Here is a 21,649-nt window from a genome sequence, read left to right as displayed (position 1 = left end):
AATATCTTTTCCCAAAGGTAGGGGAGTCGAAAACTAGAGGGCATAGGTTTAAGATAGCATGGGATACAAAAGAGTCCAGAGGGTCACTTTTTCACACAGAGGGTGGTGAGTGTCTGGAACAAGCTGCCAGAGGTAGCAGTAGAAGCGGGTACAATTTTGTCTTTTAAAAAGCATTTAGACAGTTAGATGGGCCAGACGGGTATAGAGGGATATGGGCCAAATGCGGGCAATTGGGACGAGCTTCAGGGTTAAAAAAAAGGGACGGCATGGACAAGTTGGGCCGAAGGGCCTGTTCCATGCTGTAAACCTCTATGACTCTAAGAATAAGAGCAGCAGATACCTGGGAAAACTACTGCCATTCCTTCACTGTTGCTGGATCAAAATTCTGGAAGTCCCCTCCTAACAGCACTGTGGGTATACCTCAGGGATTTCAGTGTTGAAGAAGGCAGCTCACCACCACCTTCTCAACAATAACTAGGGATGGGCAGTAAATGTTAGCTGTCATATATTTAAGTGTTTGCTCGATTGTTTTATAGAATCCCTACAGTGCAGGAGGCGGCCATTTGGCCCAGCAAGCCCTGCACCAACAACTATCCCACCCAGGCCTTATCCGCGTAACCCCACGTATTTACCCTGCTAATCTCCCTGTCACTAAGGGCAATTTAACATGGTCAATTAACCTAACCCCAACATTTTTGGAGGGTGGGAGTAAACTAGAGTACCCGGAGGAAACCCACGCAACATGGGGAGAATGAGCAGACTCTGCACAGACAGTCACACTATTGACTGATCATTGACCCTTTACTATTTTTGTGCTGTACAAAGGCAATGCATCATTAGCTGCTAGCCAAGTGCAAAGATGGTCGCTGATCTTATCTGCACACTCTTACGATATAAAGTATCGTCAATCAGAGTGCCATGCCATTGTTGATGCATTATCACGCTTACCTTTATCTGTTGAGCAGATAGCACCAACCAGTTTTGCAAATATTCTTTATTTTTCACTAGTAGATCATTTGCTTATGACAGTCTCTCAAATTTGGGGACATACCAGGAATGATCCCGCGATTGGGAAAGGTAATGGATGTGGTATTGGAAGGAACCATGGCTGGAATGCATCATACGCGTCCTGATTTGAAACCATATGTGTCAAGAAAGTTTTAGTTGCCTGTCCAACGTGGGTGTCGATGGTGGGGAATCCAAGAGATCATCCCTCCTAGTCTGCTTGGAAGATTCTTGAACAGTTACATGAAGAGCATCCTGGTATAGTCCGGATGAAGGAATTAGCTGATGGTTATTTTTGGTGGCCGGGTCTGGGTGCTCAGATTGAAGAAAAAGTGGGACAGTGTCAATCCTGTGCACGAATAGGAAATACACCACCTCTGTCTCCTTTACACCCTTGAGAGCAGCCTAAAGTGCCATAGCAATGATTGTATGTAGATTTTACAGGTCTGTTTGTGGGTTACATGTTCTTAGTCATAATTGATGCTCAAAGTGGCCAGAAGTTGTTATCATGAGACCTGCCACAACTGGACAAACCATTGAAAGAGTTAATGAACTCTTTGCAAGATTTGGTAAACCAGTACAGATTGTTAGTGATAATGGTTCACAGAATAGTTCACAAGAGTTTGCGGATTATCTAACAGTAAATGGTATTCAGTATATAAAATCTGCACCTTATCATCCGTCAAACAATGGATTAGCTGAAAGATTCTGTACAATCCCTGAAACATTCTTTAAAAGCTTCAAAAGAGCAAGGTTCAGCATCACGATGTGTGAATACCTTTTGGCATCTTCTAAAAACACTTTTCATGCAATTACCCAAAGTTCACCTGCATTACACAGTGGTTAGCACTGTTGCCTCACAGCACCAGGGACCCGGGTTCGATTCCCGGCTTGGATCACTGTCTGTGCAGAGTCTGCACGTTCTCCCCGTGTCTGCGTGGGTTTCCTCCAGGTGCTCTGTTTTTTTCCCACAGTCCGAAAAACATGCTGGTTAGGTGCATTGGCACCTAATGTTAAATTCTCACTCAGTGTACAGGTGCCGGAGTGTGGTGGCTAGGGGATTTTCACAGTAACTTCATTGCAGTGTTAATGTAAGCCTACTTGTGACACTAATAAATAAACGTTAAACTTAAAGAGAAAGTTGAGAACTACGTTTGACTTGTTATTACCTCCAGAAACTTCAGAGATAGACAACAACAATCTCAAGTTGCTAGATAAGACGTCTCATTTCAACAAGGAGATTGAGTGTTAGTGCAGAATTATGCCATGAGTCAGAAATGGGTACCAGCCATAGCTTTAGCAAAAACAGGTTAGGGTTATGTGTGCAAACCACATTTTGTTTTGTTTAGGGATCAGTGTTGGGACCGCAATTGTTTACGATTTACAGATGATTTGGAGTTGGGGACCAAGTGCAGTGTGTCAAAATTCACAGATGACACTAAGATGAGTGGCAGAGCAAAGTGTGCAGAGGACGCTGAAAGTCTGCAAAGGGATAGAGATAGCCTAAGTGAGTGGGCGAGGGTCTGGCAGATGGATTACAATGTTGGTAAATGTGACATCATCCATGTGGACTACTATTTAAATGGTAAAAAATTGCAGCATGCTGCTGTGCAGAGGGACCTGGGTGTCCTTGTGCATGAATCACAAGAAGTTGGTTTGCAGGTGCAGCAGGTAATTAAGAAGGCAAATCGAATTTTGTCCTTCATTGCTGGCGGGGTGAAGTTTAAAAACAGCGAGGTTATGTTGCAGCTGTATAAGGTGCTGGTGAGGCCACACCTAGAGTACTGTGTACAGTTTTGGTCTCCTTACTTGAGAAAGGATATACTGGCACTGGACGGGTTACAGAGGAGAATCACCATGTTGATTCTGGAGTTGAGAAGATTGGCTTAGGAGGAGAGACTGAGTAGACTGGGGATATATTCAATGGAATTCAGAAGAATGAGGGGAGATCTTATAGAAACATATAAGATTATGAAGGGAATAGATAAGATAGAAGCAGGGAAGTTGTTTCCACTGGCAGGTGAAACTAGAACTAGGGGGCACAGCCTCAAAATAAGGGGGAGCAAATTTAGGACTGAGGAGGAACTTCTTCGCCCAAAGGGTTGTGAATCTGTGGAATTCCCTGCCCAGTGAAGCAGTTGAGGCTACCTCATTGAATATTTTTAAGGCAAGGATAGATAAATTTTTGAACAGTTAAAGAATTAATGGTTATGGTGAGCGGGCGGGTAAGTGGAGCTGAGTCCACAAAAAGATCAGCCATGATCTTATTGAATGGCGGAGCAGGCTCGAGGGGCCAGATGGCCTACTCCTGCTCCTAGTTCTTATGTTCTGATGTAAACTCACAGCGCCCAACATAGTTAGGACATTACATTGGCCCACATCCCATAAATGATTTTTGAGAAAGCATGATTACAAGGTGAACTGAATACAAGAGTAGGAAGGTTATGCTTCAGTTTGTACAGGCACTGGTGAGGCCACATTTGGAGTACAGTGTACAGTATTGGTCACCTTATTTAAGGAAAAGTGTAAATGCATTGGAAGCAGTTCAGAGATGGTTTACCAGACTGGAATAGGCGTGTTATCTCATAAGGAAAGGTTGGACAGACTAGGTATGTAACCACTGGAGTTTAGGACCGGAACAGGCAAATTGGATGGAACATACAAGTTCCAGAGGGGTCCTGACAGGATGGATGTGGAGAGCAGGCTCAAGGGGCTGGATGACCTCCTGCTGTTCCTTCTCGTATGTTCGTACATCAAAGGCTAGTTAACAAAATTCATGCTTGTGGAATATGAGGGTCATTGTGCAACTGGATAAAACATAAGCTTAAGGACAGACAGCAGAGAGTCATTGGAGATAGCTGCTTTTTGGACTGGAAGATGATGGACAGTGGTGTTCCCCAAGACTTGGTGCTGGGACCACTGCTTTTTTTTGATATATTAATGAAAAGGTTAATTCAGGAAGGCATGAAACACATCGAGTTGGGAACATAGAGGCAAAGTTGAGGAATCAGAGAGAGTGCACAAACTTCCAAATAACTCAAGTACCTGATCCTTCAAGCACCACCTGCCCCACCTGCTGATCTCACATAGGCCTTATCACCCATCTCAGAACATATCGAAGCACAGTGGAAACAAGTCATCCTCAATCCTGAGGATCTAAGAAGAGAGGAAAAATGGCAAAAAGTGAGGATGATATTAATCGCTGTCACAGGGCACAGCTAAGCTAGCAAAATGGGCAGAAGTGGCAGATGGAATTTAATACAGAGAAATTAATTTTGACAGAAGATACAGACTTCAAGACACAGTTCACAAGAATGTGGAAAACAGAGGGACCTGTGGGTGGGTCGTGCATCAATCTTTGATGGTGGGAGGGCAGCTTGAGAGAATGGATTGCAAAGTATATGAGATTCTGGGCTAATCTTTATAAATCTCTGGTAAGGCCTCTTCTGGAGTATTTGTCCAGTTTTGGACATCACACGTTTTGAAAGATGTGAGAGTCCTTTAGATGGAGTGGAGGAAATTTATTAGAATGGCTCCAGGATTGGGAGGGATTCAGTTACAAGTTTAGTTTGGAAAGTCTGAGCTATTCTCCTTGGAGCAAAGGAGATTTGATAGAAATTTACAGGGCTATGACAAGCTTAGATAAAATCTGTTGGGCAAGAAATGTATGGAGAATGTGAGGAAGAACATTTTGATTGAAGCAGAGAGTGGTAACAACCTGGAACTCACTGCCCATGAGAGCGGTGTAAATGGAAACAATGATTTCAAAAGGAAATTGGATGGGCACTTATCATAGAATCGACAGTGCAGAAGGAGGTCATTCGACCCATCGAGCCTGCACTGACAACAATCCCACCCAGGCCCTATCTCTGCAACCCCACATATTTACCTTCCTAATCCCCCTTGCACTAAGGGTTAATTTAGCATGGTAAATCAACCTAACCCGCACATCTTTGGACTTGAACATCACTTGAACAAAATAATCTTGCAGGCTACGGGGTGAGGGGCTGAATGGATTTCTCCACGGTGCCTGACAGTTTTCTCTCTGTGCAGTTGGAGAGTGATCTGTGCAAGAGCAATAGTGTTCTCTGGTGTAAGCAGCCAGCTTCACAGCAAGCTTAGATCCTGCCTCCTCTCCCTGCTGGGGGAGAAACTGGTCTTGCTTCATTTTTTGCTCAATGTGGCGTAATATTGGATTTTTAAACTCACCCAAAAAAATCTGAAATTCTCCCGTTTTCACGCTCATTCGGCCCTCAGATTATTTTGGTAAGATCGCCCCTTAAATTTCTCTTATAGTTTTTCTGTGTTGTCATTAAGTATTTTAAGTTTCTCAATCTTTTTAATCCCTTGGGTACCTCTATTTCTGGCAAGTAATTTGTGTTGTATACCATGAAGACAAACACAAGATATTATTCATAGTATCACTCTGACATTTCCGCAACATTAGCAATGGTGTAAATACATAGAGATGTGTTCAGAATAAATCTACAGCTTTATTGTACGAGATAACACTTTAAAGTCATTTGACCCTTGCCTGCAACCTATTCGCACCTTCTGTCAGGATCTGTTTGAGGAACGATTGTTTGTAGAAGGTCCAAGTCAGAATGGCCAGCCTCGGATTGATAACATGCTGAAAAATAAAATCAGTTAGCAGGAGTCTGTTGATCTGTAAACACACAAGTAGATAACAGAAAATGCTGGAAATACTCAGCAGGCCTAACAGCATCTGTGGAGAGAGAATAGAGCTAATGTTTCAAGTCTAGATGACATTTTGTCAGAGCTGAAGATAAAAAAAACAGACAAGATTTTTACTATAAGGGTGAGGAGGGAGGGTGCTGTAATTGGCAAAGGGAATGTAAATGGTAATGTAATGGTAAAGGCTGAGAATGGTGCTAATAGCGCCCACTAAGAGATCAGAATGTGTGAATGGCAGAACAAAGTTGCAGATCATCAAAGGATAACCTGAGGAATGTGGTGGCTGGCATGAGGCAGGAGCTAGGGTTACTCTTAGCACCTTGTTCAGCTTATATCACCATTTACATTCTCTTTGTCCAATTACAGCCTCCCACCCCCACAACCCTCCCACCTCTCACCTTCATAGTATAAATCTGGTCTAAGTTTCTTTGTCTTCAGCTCTGATGAATTGCCATCCTGACTCGAAACATTGGTTTATTCTCTCTCCATTTTTCCAGCATTTTCTATTTTTGTTTCAGATTCCAGCATCCACAGTATTTTGCCTTTATACAAGTAATTCAACTGCTTCTAACCAAATCAAATGTTCAGCCCAGATGTTTTATGTCAGGTGATTAGCGATGTCACTGAGTGAGATTCTAAGCTCTATGGCTACACATCAAATTGTACATCACTGTTACTGTTACTATTATGTCTAAGTTGAGAAAAACAGAGAAACGCAGCTCAGTTGTTCCATTCACCACTTCGAAACTGTGGCTGTTCCATTTAATTAAATATCAGTGAGGAACAGACACAAAGATCAGTTCATGAGTGCTTTGCATTCCCTGTTCCAACATCACTGTAGTAATCATTAGAACAGAGCCTCTTATTGCTCCAGAACTGTTCATGCATCAAATGCAAAGTAGAGAGATTTTTTTCAGAAATTAACATTATGAGATCTACTCTATGTGCTGAGTTTGTGTGCGCTTCGGAGGAAGAGTTCACTTTGGGGCTATGGTTCATTATGCTCTTCATAGAACATAGAACATTACAGCGCAGTACAGGCCCTTCGGCCCTCGATGTTGCGCCGACCAGTGGAACCAATCTAAAGCCCCTCTAATCTACACTATTCCAATATCATCCATATGTTTATCCAATAACCATTTGAATGCTCTTAATGTTGACGAGTCCACCACTGCTGCAGGCAGGGCATTCCACGCCCTTACTACTCTCTGAGTAAAGAACCTACCTCTAACATCTGTCCTATATCTATCACCCCTCAATTTAAAGCTATGTCCCCTCGTGCTAGCTAACACCATCCGAGGAAAAAGGCTCTCACTATCCACCCTATCTAATCCTCTGATCATCTTGTATGCCTCTATTAAGTCACCTCTTAACCTGCTTCTCTCTAACGAAAACAACCTCAAGCCCCTCAGCCTTTCCTCATACGATTTTCCCACCATACCAGGCAACATCCTGGTAAATCTCCTCTGCACCCTTTCCAACACTTCCACATCTTTCCTATAATACGGCGATCAGAACTGTACGCAATACTCCAAATGCGGCCGCACCAGAGTTTTGCACAGTTGCAGCATGACCTCCTGGCTCCCCCAGGAAAACCCCTATCACTGGAGGTTTTCCGGACCTCATGTCTGAACGTTGATAGAATCATCATAGAATCCCTACAGTGCAGAAGGAGGCCAATCAGCCCATCAAGGCTGCACCGACAACGATCCCACCCAGGCCCTATTCCTGTAACCCCATATATTTACCCTGACACTAATGGACAATTTATCATGGCCAATCCACCTAACACACATCTTTGGATTGTGGGAGGAAACCGGAGCACTCGGAGAATCCCACGCAGACACGAGGAGAATGTGCAAACTCCACACAGTGACCCAAGCCGGGAATTAAACCAGGTTCCCTGGCGCTATGAGGCAGTAGTGCTAACCACTGTGCCACCGTGCCGCCCATTAGTCGAGTACTGCTGAAAAAAGACGTGGTCAAAGTAGTTAAAAGGAAATGATATGGATGAGAATTTATGGGGCATGGTTAGTAAATTTGCAGATGACACCAAGATTGGTGGCATAGTGGACAGTGAAGAAGGTTATCTAGGATTGCAATGAAATCTTGATCAATTGGGCTAGTGGGCTGATGAATGACAGATGGAGTTTAATTTAGATAAATGCGAGGTGATGCACTTTGATAGATCGAATCAGGGCAGGACTTACTCAATTAATGGTAGGGCACTGGGGAGAGTTATAGAACAAAGAGATTTAGGACTTTTAGTGACTTTTAAGGGGTGTCTTGACAAATACATGAATAGGATGGGAATAGGATATGGTTCCCAAAGGGTAGGGAGTTTTAGTTAAGCATGGTCGGTGCAGGCTTGGAGGGCCGAAGGGCCTGTTCCTGTGCTGTAATTTTCTTTGTTCTTTGTTCCAGGTTCATAGCTCCTTGAAAGTGGAGTCACAGGTGGACAAGATGGTGAAGAAGGCATTCAGTATGCTTGGTTTCATTGGTCAGAACATTGAATACAGGAGTTGGGACGTCTTGTTGAAGTTCCCGAGACATTGGTAAGGCCACACTTGGAATACTGTGTACAGTTCTGGTCACCTTATTATAGAAAGGATATCATTACACTAGAAAGAGTGCAGAAAAGATTTACTAGGATACTACTGGGACTTGATGGTTTGAGTATAAGGAGAAGCTGGATAGACTGGGACTTTTTTCCCTGGAGTGTAGGAGACTGAGGGGTGATCTTATAGAGGTCTATAAAACAGTGAGGGGCGTGTTAATAAATTGTGAATGCGGAGGGGAGTGAACAGTGATTGGGGAAGATAGTAAACGGTGAGTAGGGGAGGGGGTGGGAGGGGGACAGTGAAGGGCTGAACAGTTATTGGGGACCACATCACTTACCTGATGATAGAGATATTTAGGCATTAGGTCGCTCATTGTGGAGATGGGGAAAGACTTTCGCTGTGCTTCTTGTGAACCAACAAACTTCACAAAATACAGCACATAGCAAGCGAGGAGGCAGCTCGAGTACAGCAGCTTTCAGAAAGAGAAACAGCTGGGTTAACATCAGTTTGCAGAGGTAGTTGTAGCAAATTACTGTAAACAAACCATAGGGAAAAGAGGCTGGCATTTTCCACAGCCTCCAGCCTCCTCCCTGACTGGGCCCTCCCCCCTCCCCGAGTGGTGTACCATAGCCAGTCCAGCGATACCATCAAAGCCAGGAATCTTACCCCAGTCAACCCCGCTCAAAGCCCCATCCAGTGCCCAGGGACAGGGCAGTGACCCAAAGAGCTGCCAGTGTCCCAGGGGGCCAATGCTGTACAGCCTGCCCTTGTTATAAAGATGTAATGAGGACAGGTGCCAATCAGTCCTGGCAGAACCCAATGTGAGCAGCAGCGATTCTAAAGAGATATTCAGTTACATCAAAGCTGGGAACCAAATAAATGCCCACACACCGAGAACAAATAACCATTGATTTCCAAAATTTCAGCACAACCTGTGTGATTCAAATGTATTGAAATATCCTGTGATCTGGAGAAACAATCCAATACTTACTGGCAAACAACAATCATGCTTCAGAGTGCCCAGTTAGTTAAAAAGCTACACCATGAGAGGGAGCCAGAAACCAGAAAAAACACACATATGCTGGACACAGAAACATACTCAAACTGGAAGAACACACAAATACTTCTGACGCAGAAACAGATCCAAACTAAAACAATAGTCGAAATTCTCTGGCCTCCCCTCAGCAATTTTCCAGGCAGTGGGAGGCAGTGTGCCATTCGCTGGCAGTGGAATCTTCTGATCCTGCCGCTGTCAATGGGAATTCCCATTGGAGACACTCCACCACGCCAGGAACACGGGGTGCGCTTTTGGCAGGACTAGAGAATCAGACTGAGCGGGAGAAGATAGAGTGCCACACTGGAGTTTTAGAGTTGTGATGTGGAGATGCCGGCGTTGGACTGGGGTAAGCACAGTAAGAAGTCTCACAACACCAGGTTAAAGTCCAACAGGTTTATTTGACAGCACTAGCTTTCGGAGCCTCAAGCTCCTCATCATGTCGTGTCGTTATCGTGTGTTGAGGAGCTTGAGGCTCCGAAAGCTATTGTTGCCAAATAAACCTGTTGGACTTTAACCTGGTTTTAGAGTTGGGCAGAGGTAATGACATAGGCCTGAGAAAAGAGTTCGCCCAAGCAGACTGGGCACAAATAACTGAAGGCAGGACAGTTTTTTTTTATTCATTCGTGGGGCATGGGCATCGCTGTCTGGCCAGCATTTATTGTCCATCCCTAGTTACCCTTGAGAAGGTGGTGGTGAGCTGTCTTCTTGAATCGCTGCAGTTCACGTGCTGTGAGTTGACCCACAATGCCGTTAGGGAGAGAATTCCAGGATTTTAACCCAGCGACTGCGAAGGAACGACGATATATTTCCAAGTCAGGATGGTGAGTGGCTTGGAGGGAACTTGCAGGTGGTGGTGTTCCCATGTATCTGCTACCCTTGTCCTTCTAGATGGAAGTGGTCGGCTTTGGAAGGTGCTGTCTAAGGGTCTTTGGTGAATTGCTGCAGTGCATCTTGTAGACAGTACACACTGCTGCTACTGAGCATCGGTGGTGGAGGGATTGAATGTTTGTAGATGTGGCACCAATCAAGTGGGCTGCTTTGTCCTGGATAGTGTCGAGCTTCTTGAGTGTTGTTGGAGCTGCACCCATCCAGGCAAGTGGGGAATATTCCATCACACTCCTGACTTGTGCCTTGTAGGTGGTGGGCAGGCTTTGCCACAGTATTCCGAGCCTCTGACTTGATCTTGTAGTCACTGTGTTTGCGGTGAGTCCAGTTGAGTTTTTGGTCAATGGTAACCCCTAGGATGTTGACAGTGGGGGATTCAGTGATGGTTGGGGAATTTCACAGAAACTTCACAGCAGTGTTAATGTAAGCCTTACTTGTGACTAACAAATAAACTTTAAAACTTTAACTCTGAATGTCAAGCGGCGGTGGGAAGCCTATGGATGTGGTAAATCTGGACTTCCAGAAGGCATCTGACAACGTGCCGCATTATAGACTGACCCAGAAGGTTAGATCGCAGGGGATTAGGGGTAAAGTACTGTACTGTACTGTACTTTTTTTGAAGAAGTGACCAAAATGTTTGACGAGGGAAGGGCCGTGGATGTCGTCTATATGGACTTTAGTAAAGCGTTTGACAAAGTCCCTCATGATAGGCTGGGGAAAAAGGTTGGATCTCATGGGATAAAGGGGGAGGTGGCTAGATGGGTGGAGAACTGGCTTGGTCACAGAATAAGTTTAACAACACCAGGTTAAAGTCCAACAGGTTTATTTGGTAGCAAAAGCCACACAAGCTTATGTGGCTTTTGCTACCAAATAAACCTGTTGGACTTTAACCTGGTGTTGTTAAACTTCTTACTGTGTTTACCCCAGTCCAACGCCGGCATCTCCACATCTTGGTCACAGAAGACAGAGGGTGGTAGTGGAAGGGTCTTTTTCCGGCTGGAGGCCTGTGACTAGTGGTGTTCCGCAGGGCTCTGTATTGGGACCTCTGCTGTTTGTGATTTATATAAATGATCTGGAAGAAGGTGTAACTGGGGTGATCAGTAAGTTTGCGGACGACACAAAATTGGCAGGACTTGCAGATAGTGAGGAGCATTGTCAGAAGCTACAGAAGGATATAGATAGGCTGGAAATTTGTGCAAAGAAATGGCAGATGGAGTTCAATCCTGATAAATGCGAAGTGATGCATTTTGGTAGAAATAATGTAGGGAGGAGCTATATGATAAATGGCAGAACCATAAAGGGTGTAGATACGCAGAGGGACCTGGGTGTGCAAGTCCACAGATCCTTGAAAGTGACGTCACAGGTGGAGAAGGTGGTGAAGAAGGCTTATGGCATGCTTGCCTTTATAGGACGGGGCATAGAGTATAAAAGTTGGGGTCTGATGTTGCAGATGTATAGAACGTTGGTTCGGCCGCATCTGGAATACTGCGTCCAGTTCTGGTCGCCACACTACCAGAAGGACGTGGAGGCTTTGGAGAGAGTACAGAGGAGGTTTACCAGGATGTTACCTGGTATGGAGGGGCTTAGTTATGAGGAGAGATTGGGTAAACTGGGGTTGTTCTCCCTGGAAAGACGGAGGATGAGGAGAGATTAATAGAGGTGTATAAAATTATGAAAGGCATAGATAGGGTGAACGGTGGGAAGCTTTCCCCAGGTCGGTGGTGACGTTCACGAGGGGTCATAGGTTCAAGGTGAAGGGGGGGAGGTTTAACACAGATATCAGACGGACATATTTCACACAGAGGGTGGTGGGGGCCTGGAATGCGCTGCCAGGCAGGGTGGTGGAGGCGGACACACTGGGAACGTTTAAGACTTATCTAGACAGCCATATGAACGGAGTGGGAATGGAGGGATACAAAAGAATGGTCTAGTTTGGACCAGGGAGCGGCGCGGGCTTGGAGGGCCGAAGGGCCTGTTCCTGTGCTGTATTATTCTTTGTTTGTTCTTTGTTTACTGGATTGGATTGAAGATTGGCTGACTGGCAGAAAGCAGAGGTCGGGATAAATGGGTCCTTCTCTGGCAGGTGAAATCTAACTCGTGGGGTGCCGCAGCGGTCAGTCTTCAGACCTGAACTATTGACAATCTATATCAATGATCTTGCGGATGATTATAAAATAGGTGGGAAAGCAGGCAGTGAAGAGGATATAAAGATCCTTCAGATGGATATAAATAGGCGAGGGGAATGGGCCAAAATTTGGCAGATGGAATTTGATGTGAATAAGTGTGAGGTTGTCCATTTTGGCAGAAAAAATAGAAAGGAATATTATTACCTAAATGGAAAGAGGATTCAAAATGTGTCCGGGCAGAGGAATTTGGGTGTGTCTGTTCACAAATCGCAGAAAGTCAGTATTGCAGGTGCCGCATGTAATAAAAATGGCAAATGGGATAGAGTCATAGAGGTTTACAGCATGGAAACAGGCCCTTTGGCCCAACTTGTCCATTCCGGCCTTTTTTTTAAACAATCAAGCTAATCCCAATTGCGCACATTTGGTCCATATCCCTCGATACCCATCTTACCCATGTAACTGTCTAAATGCTTTTTAGAAACATAGAAAAACTACAGCACAAACAGGCCCTTCGGCCCACAAGCTGCGCCGAACACACCCCTACCTTCTAGACCTACCTATAACCCTCCATTCTATTACGCTCCATGTACTCATTCAGGAGTCTCTTAAAAGACCCGATTGAGTTCGTCTCCACCACCACTGACGGCAGCCGATTCCACTCGCCCACCACCCTCTGTGTGAAAAACTTACCCCGAACATCTCCCCTGTACCTACCCCCCAGCACCCTAAACCTGTGTCCTCTCGTAGCAGACATTTCCACCCTGGGAAAAAGCTTCTGAGAGTCCATCCGATCTATGCCTCTCAACATCTTATACACCTCTATTAGGTCTCCTCTCATCCTTCGTCTCTCCAAGGAGAAAAGACCGAGCTCCCTCAGCCTATCCTCATGAGGCATGCCACTCAATCCAGGCAACATCCTTGTAAATCTCCTCTGCACCCTTTCAATCTTTTCGACATCCTTCCTATAGTGAGGCGACCAGAACTGAGCACAGCACTCCAAGTTTTTAAAAGACAAAATTATACCCGCCTCTACTACTACCTCTGGCAGCTTGTTCCAGACACTCACCACCGTCTGTGTGAAAAAATTACCCCTCTGGATACTTTTGTATCTCTCCCCTTAAACCTATGCCCTCTAGTTTTAGACTTCCCTACCTTTGGGAAAAGATATTGGCTATCTAGCTGATCTGTGCCTCTCATTATTTTATAGACCTCAATAAGATCACCTCTCAGCCTTCTACGCTCCAGAGAAAAAAGTACCAGTCTATCCAGCCTCTCCTTATAACTCAAACCAGCAAGGTTTGAGGTGCTTAATGAGGATCTTGCCTCGGTTTTCACAGAGGAGAAGGACATGGGTGGATGTACTGTGGGCTTGCGGTGGACTGAAAAGATTGAGTATGTGGACTTTAAGAAAGAGGTTGTGCTAGAATCTTTGAATGGCATCAAGATAGATAAGTCGCCGGGTCCGGATGGGATGTACCCCAGGTTACTGTGGGAGACGAGGGAAGGGATTGCAGAGCCTCTGGCGATGATCATTGCGTCATCGATGGAGACGGGAGAGGTGCCGGAGGATTGGAGGATTGTGACATCAACTGCCCTACCTTCATCAACACAGTTAGTTACCTCCTCAAAAAAATCCAATCAAATTTGTGAGGCACGACTTGCCCTTCACAAATCCGTGCTGACTATCCCAGATTAATCCGCATCTTTCTAAATGGTTGTAAATCCCATCTCTAAGGACCTTTTCCATCAATTTACCAACCACCGAAGTAAGACTAACCGGTCTATAATTACCAGGGTCATTTCTATTCCCTTTCTTAAACAGAGGAACAACATTCGCCATTCTCCAGTCTTCTGGCACCATCCCCGTGGACAGCGAGGACCCAAAGATCAAAGCCAAAGGCTTTGCAATCATGGATTTTAGTAAGGCGTTTGATAAGGTCCCCCATGGTCGGCTTATGATGAAAGTGAGGAGGTGTGGGATAGAGGGAAAGTTGGCCGATTGGATAGGTAACTGGCTGTCTGATCGAAGACAGAGGGTGGTGGTCGATGGAAAATTTTCGGATTGGAGGCAGGTTGCTAGCGGAGTGCTGCAGGGTTCGGTGCTTGGTCCTCTGCTCTTTGTGATTTTTATTAATGACTTAGAGGAGGGGGCTGAAGGGTGGATCAGTAAATTTGCTGATGACACCAAGATTGTGGAGTAGTGGATGAGGTGGAGGGTTGTTGTAGGCTGCAAAGAGACATAGATAGGATGCAAAGCTGGGCTGAAAAATGGCAAATGGAGTTTAACCCTGATAAATGTGAGGTGATTCATTTTGGTAGGACTAATTTAAATGTGGATTACAGGGTCAAAGGTAGGGTTCTGAAGACTGTGGAGGAACAGAGAGATTTTGGGGTTCATATCCACAGATCTCTAAAGGTTGCCACTCAAGTGGATAGAGCTGTGAAGAAGGCCTATAGTGTGTTAGCTTTTATTAACAGGGGGTTGGAGTTTAAGAGCCGTGGGGTTATGCTGCAACTGTACAGGACCTTGGTGAGACCACATTTGGAATATTGTGTGCAGTTCTGGTCACCTCACTATAAGAAGGATGTGGAAGCGCTGGAAAGAGTGCAGAGGAGATTTACCAGGATGCTGCCTGGTTTGGAGGGTAGGTCTTATGAGGAAAGGTTGAGGGAGCTAAGGCTGTTCTCTCTGGAGCAGAGGAGGCTGAGGGGAGACTTAATAGAGGTTTATAAAATGATGAAGGGGATAGATAGAGTGAACGTTCAAAGACTATTTCCGTGGGTGGATGGAGCTATTACAAGGGGGCATAACTATAGGGTTCATGGTGGGAGATATAGGAAGGATATCAGAGGTAGGTTCTTTACGCAGAGAGTGGTTGGGGTGTGGAATGGACTGCCTGCAGTGATAGTGGAGTCAGACACTTTAGGAACATTTAAGCGGTTATTGGATAGGCACATGGAGCACACCAGGATGATAGGGAGTGGGATAGCTTGATCTTGGTTTCAGATAAAGCTCGGCACAACATCGTGGGCCGAAGGGCCTGTTCTGTGCTGGACTGTTCTATGTTCTTAGAGGGGGCTATACTGGACCTAGTACTGGGGAATGAGCCCGGTCAGGTCATCAAAGTTTCAGTGGGGGAACATGTGGCGAACAGTGACCACAATCCTGTAAACTTTCGGATAGTCATGGAAAAGGATGAGTGTTGTCCTATGAGTAAGGTGCTGAATTGGGGGAAGGTTAACTATAGCCGGATTAGGCAGGATTTGGTGGCTGTTGATTGGGAGAGGCTGTTTGAGGGTAAATCCACATCTGGCATGTTGCAGTCTTTTAAGGAGCAGTTGATAGGAGTGCAGGACAGGCATGTGCCTGTAAAAAGGAAGGACAGGAAGGGTAGGATTCGAGAGCCGTGGATAACCAGAGAAATTGTGGGTCTAATCAAAAAGAAAAAAGAGGCATACATAAGGTCCAGGCAGCTAAAAACAGATGAAGCACTGGAGGAATACAGAGAAAGTAGAAAATAACTCGAACAGGCAGTTAGAAGGGCAAAAAGGGGTCATGAAATGTCCTTGGCAGACAGGATTAAGGAGAATCCCAAGGTATTTTATAAATATGTTCGCAACAAGAGGGTTGTCAGAGAAAGAGTCGGACCTCTCAAGAACAAAGAAGGAGAATTATGCTTAGAACCCAAGGAAGTAGGTGAGATCCTAAATGAATAGTTTGCATCAGTATTCACAAAGGAGAGGGCATGTTGATTGGTAGTGTCTCAGAGGGATGTGTAGACCTGTTAGAACAAATCTCAATTACAAGGAAGTGTTAGGTGTTTTAGGAAGCATTAAGGTAGACAAATCCCCAGGGCCAGATGGCATCTGTACTAGACTACTGAGAGAGACAAGAGATGAAATTTCTGGGCCTCTAACAGAAATCTTTGTTTCTTCATTGGACACAGGTGAGGTCCCAGAGGATGGGAGGATAGCAAATGTGGTCCCGTTATTTAAGAAGGGTCGCAAGGATAACCCAGGTAATTATAGGCCAGTGAGCTTGACGTCCATAGTAGGGAAATTGTTGGAAAAGATTCTTAGAGATAGGATCTATACACATTTAGAACTGAATAATCTCATTCGCGATAGACAACATGGTTTTGTACGAGGGAGGTCATGCCTCACAAATTTGGTTGAGCTTTTTGAGGAGGTGACAAAAATGATTGACGAGGGAAGGGCCGTGGATGTCGTCTACATGGATTTTAGTAAAGCATTTGACAAGGTCCCTCATGGCAGGCTGGTGCAAAAGGTTATAGAGGACGGGGTATAGAGTATAAGAGCTGGAGTCTGATGATGCAGCTGTATAGAACGCTGGTTAGGCCACATTTGGAGTACTGCGTCCAGTTCTGGTCGCCGCACTACCAGAAGGACGTGGAGGCATTAGAGAGAGTGCAAAGAAGGTTTACCAGGATGTTGCCTGGTATGGAGGGTCTTAGCTATGAGGAGAGATTGGGTAAACTGGGGTTGTTCTCCTTGGAAAGACGGAGAATGAGGGGAGATCTAATAGAGGTGTACAAGATTATGAAGAGTATAGATAGGGTGAACAGTGGGAAGCTTTTTCCCAGGTCGGAGGTGACGATCACGAGGGGTCACGGGCTCAATGTGAGAGGGGCGAAGTATAACTCCGATATCAGAGGGACGTTTTTTACACAGAGGGTGGTGGGGGCCTGGAATGCGCTGCCAAGTAGGGTGGTGGAGGCAGGCATGCTGACATCGTTTAAGACTTACCTGGATAGTCACATGAGCAGCCTAGGAATGGAGGGATGCAAACGATTGTTGGACCAAGGAGCGGCACAGGCTTGGAGGACCGAAGGGCCTGTTTCCTGTGCTGTTCTTTGTTCTTTGTTACATCTCACGGGATCAAAGGTGAACAAACTAGATCGGTACAGAACTGGCTTGGCCATAGAAGACAGAGGGTAGCAGTGGAGGAATCTTTTTCTGATTGGAGGTCTGTGACTAGTGGTGTTCCGCAGGGCTCTGTATTGGGACCTCTGCTGTTTGTGATATATATAAATGATTTGGAAGAAGATGTAGCTGATCTGATTAGTAAGTTTGCGGATGACAAAAAGCTTGCTGGACTTGCAGATAGTGAGAAACATTGTCAGAGGCTACAGAAGAATATAGATAGGCTGGAAATTTGGGCAAAGCAATGGCAGATGGAGTTCAATCCAGATAAATGCCAAGTGATGCATTTTGGTAGAACTAACGTACAAAGAACAAAGAACAATACAGCACAGGAACAGGCCCTTCGGCCCTCCAAGCCCGCGCCGCTCCTCGGTCCAGGAATGAATCCTGAATCCAGGATCCCCGCCCAATTTTCCAGCCTATCTACATACCAATATCCTATCCACCGAGCTGTCCCTCACAGCTACGATGCTTTGTTCATTACAACCTATTAACTCACCCCCACCCCCCCATTCCAGACCATGTGATCTCCAGTAGGGGGGAGCTGTACGATAAATGGCAGAACCATAAAGGGATTAGATTCGCAGAGGGACCTGGGTGTGCAAGTCCACAGATCCTTGAAGGTGACGTCACAGGTGGAGAAGGTAGTGAATAAGGCATAGGGCACGCTTGCCTTTATAGGACGGGGCATAGAATATAAAAGTTGGGGTCTGATGTTGCAGATGTATAGAACGTTGGTTCGGCCACATTTGGAATACTGCACCCAGTTCTGGTCACCACACTACCAGAAGGACATGGAGGCTTTAGAGAGAGTGCCGAGGAGGTTTACCAGGATGTTGCCTGGTATGGAGGGGCTTAGTTATGAGGAGAGATTGGGTAAACTGGGGTTGTTCTCACTGGAAAGACGGAGGATGAGGGGTGACCTAATAGAGGTGTATAAAATTATGAAAGGCATAGATAGGGTGAACGGTGGGAAGCTTTATCCCAGGTCGGTGGTGACGTTCACGAGGGGTCATAGGTTCAAGGTGAGGGGGGGGGGGAGGTTTAACACGGATATCAGAAGGACGTATTTTACAGAGAGTGGTGGGGGCCTGGAATGCGCTGCCGGGCAAGGTGGTGGAGGCGGGCACACTGGGAACGTTTAAGACTTATCTAGATAGCCACATGAACGGAGTGGGAATGGAGGGATACAAAAGAATGGTCTAGTTTGGACCAGGGAACGGCACGGGCTTGGAGGGCCGAAGGGCCTGTTCCTGTGCTGTATTGTTCTTTGTTTGTTCTTTCATGCATTTTGGTAGATCTAATGCAGGGGGGAGCTATACAATAAATGGCAGAACCATCAGGAGTATAGACACACAGAGGGATCTGGGTGTGCAAGTACACAGATCCTTAAAGGTGGCAGCACAGGTGGAGAGGGTGGTGAAGAAGGCATATGGCATGCTTGCCTTTATTGGACGGGGCATAGAGTTTAAAAGTTGGCATATGATATTGCTGTTATATAGAACGTTGGTTAGGCCACATTTGGAATACTGCGTCCAGTTCTGGTCGCCACACTACCAGAAGGACGTGGAGGCTTTGGAGAGAGTGCAGAAAAGGTTTACCAGGATGTTGCCTGGTATGGAAGGGTATTAGCTATGAGGTGAGATTGAGTAAACTAGGGTTGTTCTCCCTGGAAAGACGGAGGTTGAGGGGCGACCTAATAGAAGTTTATAAAATTATGAAGGGCATAGATAGGGTGAACAGTTGGAAGCTTTTTCCCACGTCAGAAATGACTAACACAAGGGGTCACAAGTTCAAGGTAACGGGGGGCAAGGTTCAATACAGATATGCGGGGGACATATTTTACACAGAGAGTGGTGGGGGCCTGGAGTGCACTCCCAAGCAAGGTGGTTGAGGCAGACATGCTAGGATCATTTAAGACTTATCTAGATAGCCACATGAACAGAGTGGGAATAGAGGGATACAAACGGATGGTCTAGTTAGGAACACATGATCGGCGCGGGCTTGGAGGGCCGAAGGGCCTGTTCCTGTGCTGTATTACTCTTTTTCTCTTTGTTCTTGATTGACCATGCTAAATTGACCCCAGTATCAGGGGGATTCGTAGGGTAAATATGTGGGGTTACGGGAATAGGGCCTGGGTGGGATTGTGGTCGGTGCAGACTCGATGGGCCGAATAGCCTCCTTCTGCACTGTAGGGATATTATTATTCTATGAAGCCAGCCTCCCATCCATTGTCTCTGTCTACACTTCCCACTGTCTCGGAAAAGCAGCTAACAAATCAAGGACTCCACACAACCCGGATATTCTCTCTTTAACCTTCTTCCATCCGGGAAAAGATACAGAAGTCCAAGATCACATCGTAACCGACTCAAGAACACCTGCTTCCCTGCTGTCTTCAGACTTTTGAATGGACCGACCTCGCATTAAGTTGATTTTTCTCTACACCCTAGCTATGACTGTAACGCTACATTCTGCACCCCCTCCTTTCCTTCTCTATGTACGATATGCTTTGTATAGTGCACAAAAAACAATAATTTTCACTGTATGTTAATACATGTGACAATGATAAATCAAATTAAATCAAAGGCAGAGCATCTTACCCAGGCCCTATTCCCATAACCCTACATATTTATGCCTATAAATCCCCTCAACCTACACATCTTGGGATACTAAGGGACAATCAGCATGGCCAAACAAACTAACCTTCACATCTTTGGATTGTGGGAGGAAACCAGAACACCTGGAGGAAACCCACGCAGTGCTGGGTCCCAGGCACTGTGAGGCAGCAGTGGTAACCACTGTGCCATCTTGACACTCATGTGATACTTCATGCAAAGTATCAGGGCCTAAATGATGTAATTAAGATTTTATATGTGTATTTCTTATTTTGTATTGACTTTCCACGTACCTCCTAACTAAATTCATCACTTCACACTTCCCCGCATTGAACTTCAACTGCCACCTATCTGCCCACTCCACCAACTCGTCTATATCCTTCTGAAGTTCTACACTGTCCTCTTCAGAGCTTAAAATGCTTCCAAGTTTTATGTCATCCGCAAACATTGAAATTGTTCTCTTCACACCAAGATCTAGATCGTTAATATAAAGCAAGAAAGACAAAAGTCTCAATACCGAATCCCTGGGAACACCACTCCAAACCTTCCTCCAATCCAAAAAATATCAACTGATTGTTACTCTCTATTTCCTTTTATTCAGTATCCATGTTGCTCCTGTTCCTTTCATTCCACGAGCTATAGCTTTTCTCACAAGTCTATTATGTGGCTCTTGAAAATCCATGTACACCGCATCAACAGCATTACCCTAATCGACCCTTTCTGTTATCTCCTCAAAAACCTCCAGCAAGTTAGTTATACACTATTTCTCCTCTAGAAATCCATGCTGGCTCTTCATAATAAACCCACACTTTTCCATGTGATTACAAACTCTATCCTGAATAACTGTTTCTAGCAGCTTGCCCACTGGCTTGTAATTGCTGGGGTTTTCCTTACAAACATTTTTGAACAAGGGTATAACATTTGCAATGCTCCAGTTTTCTGACATCTTCCTAGTCTCGGGAAGACTGGAAGATAATGGCCTGTGCCCCTGCAATTTCCATTTTTATATTCTCATTTCCTTCAATATCCTTGGATGCATCTCCTCTGGTCGAAATGCCTTGTCAACGTTCAGTACCGACAGTCTATACGACACTTCCTCCTATCAGTTTTGAACCCCACTAGGGACAGTCATCATGCCCTGGGTAGCATTCAGCTCCTTGATAAAGATAGTTGCAACGTATTTATTTAGTACCCCAGCCATGCCCTCTGCCTCCACGTGTGTTTTTGGTCCCCAATCGGCTCTACTCCTCCTTTTAGCACCCTTTTACTATTTATTTGCCTATCGAAGACTTTAGGAATCCCCTTTATGTTGACTGCAGTCTTTTCTCATAATCTCTATTTGCATTTCTAATTTGCTTTTCAACCTCCAATCTAATCCTCCTCCATTATTCTTGGTTCTCAACACTATTTTTCACCTGACATCTGTCAGAAGCATGGTTTTTCTTTCTCATTTTAATTTCTATCTCCTTTTTCATTCAGGGAGCTCTGAATTTGTTTGCCCTGCCTTTTCCTTTTAAGTGAACATACCTTGACTTGAATGGTGCAGAGCATTTCTGCTTTGAAGGTAGCCTTTTGTTCAGCTATAGGTTTTCCCGCCAACCTTTTGTTGCAGTCTAAACAACCCAGCTGTCCTTCCCCTTGAAGTCGGTTCTCCCCAGTTAATTATTTTTATACTGGATTATCCTTTTCTATTATCATTCAAACCTTACAATACAATGCTCATTGTTTCCTAATGCTTCCCTGTGGACACTTGGTCCACCT

General features: G+C 45.2%; 1 protein-coding gene across 1 annotated transcript in view; it reads right to left on the bottom strand.

The window, feature by feature from the left end:
* rft1 (RFT1 homolog) overlaps positions 1-21,649 on the bottom strand; it is a 142,472-nt gene that overhangs the window by 65,802 nt on the left and 55,021 nt on the right. The window contains exons 6-7 of the mRNA XM_078210042.1: positions 8,599-8,733; positions 5,557-5,635 (exon numbers count right to left, since the gene is read on the bottom strand). Of these exons, the coding sequence (XP_078066168.1) occupies positions 5,557-5,635; positions 8,599-8,733 (214 nt within the window). The remainder of the gene's footprint in view (positions 1-5,556; positions 5,636-8,598; positions 8,734-21,649) is intronic.

Source organism: Mustelus asterias, chromosome 3 (assembly GCF_964213995.1).
Source record: "Mustelus asterias chromosome 3, sMusAst1.hap1.1, whole genome shotgun sequence".
Lineage (NCBI taxonomy): Eukaryota > Metazoa > Chordata > Chondrichthyes > Carcharhiniformes > Triakidae > Mustelus > Mustelus asterias.
This window is presented reverse-complemented; position numbering and strand designations above follow the sequence as displayed.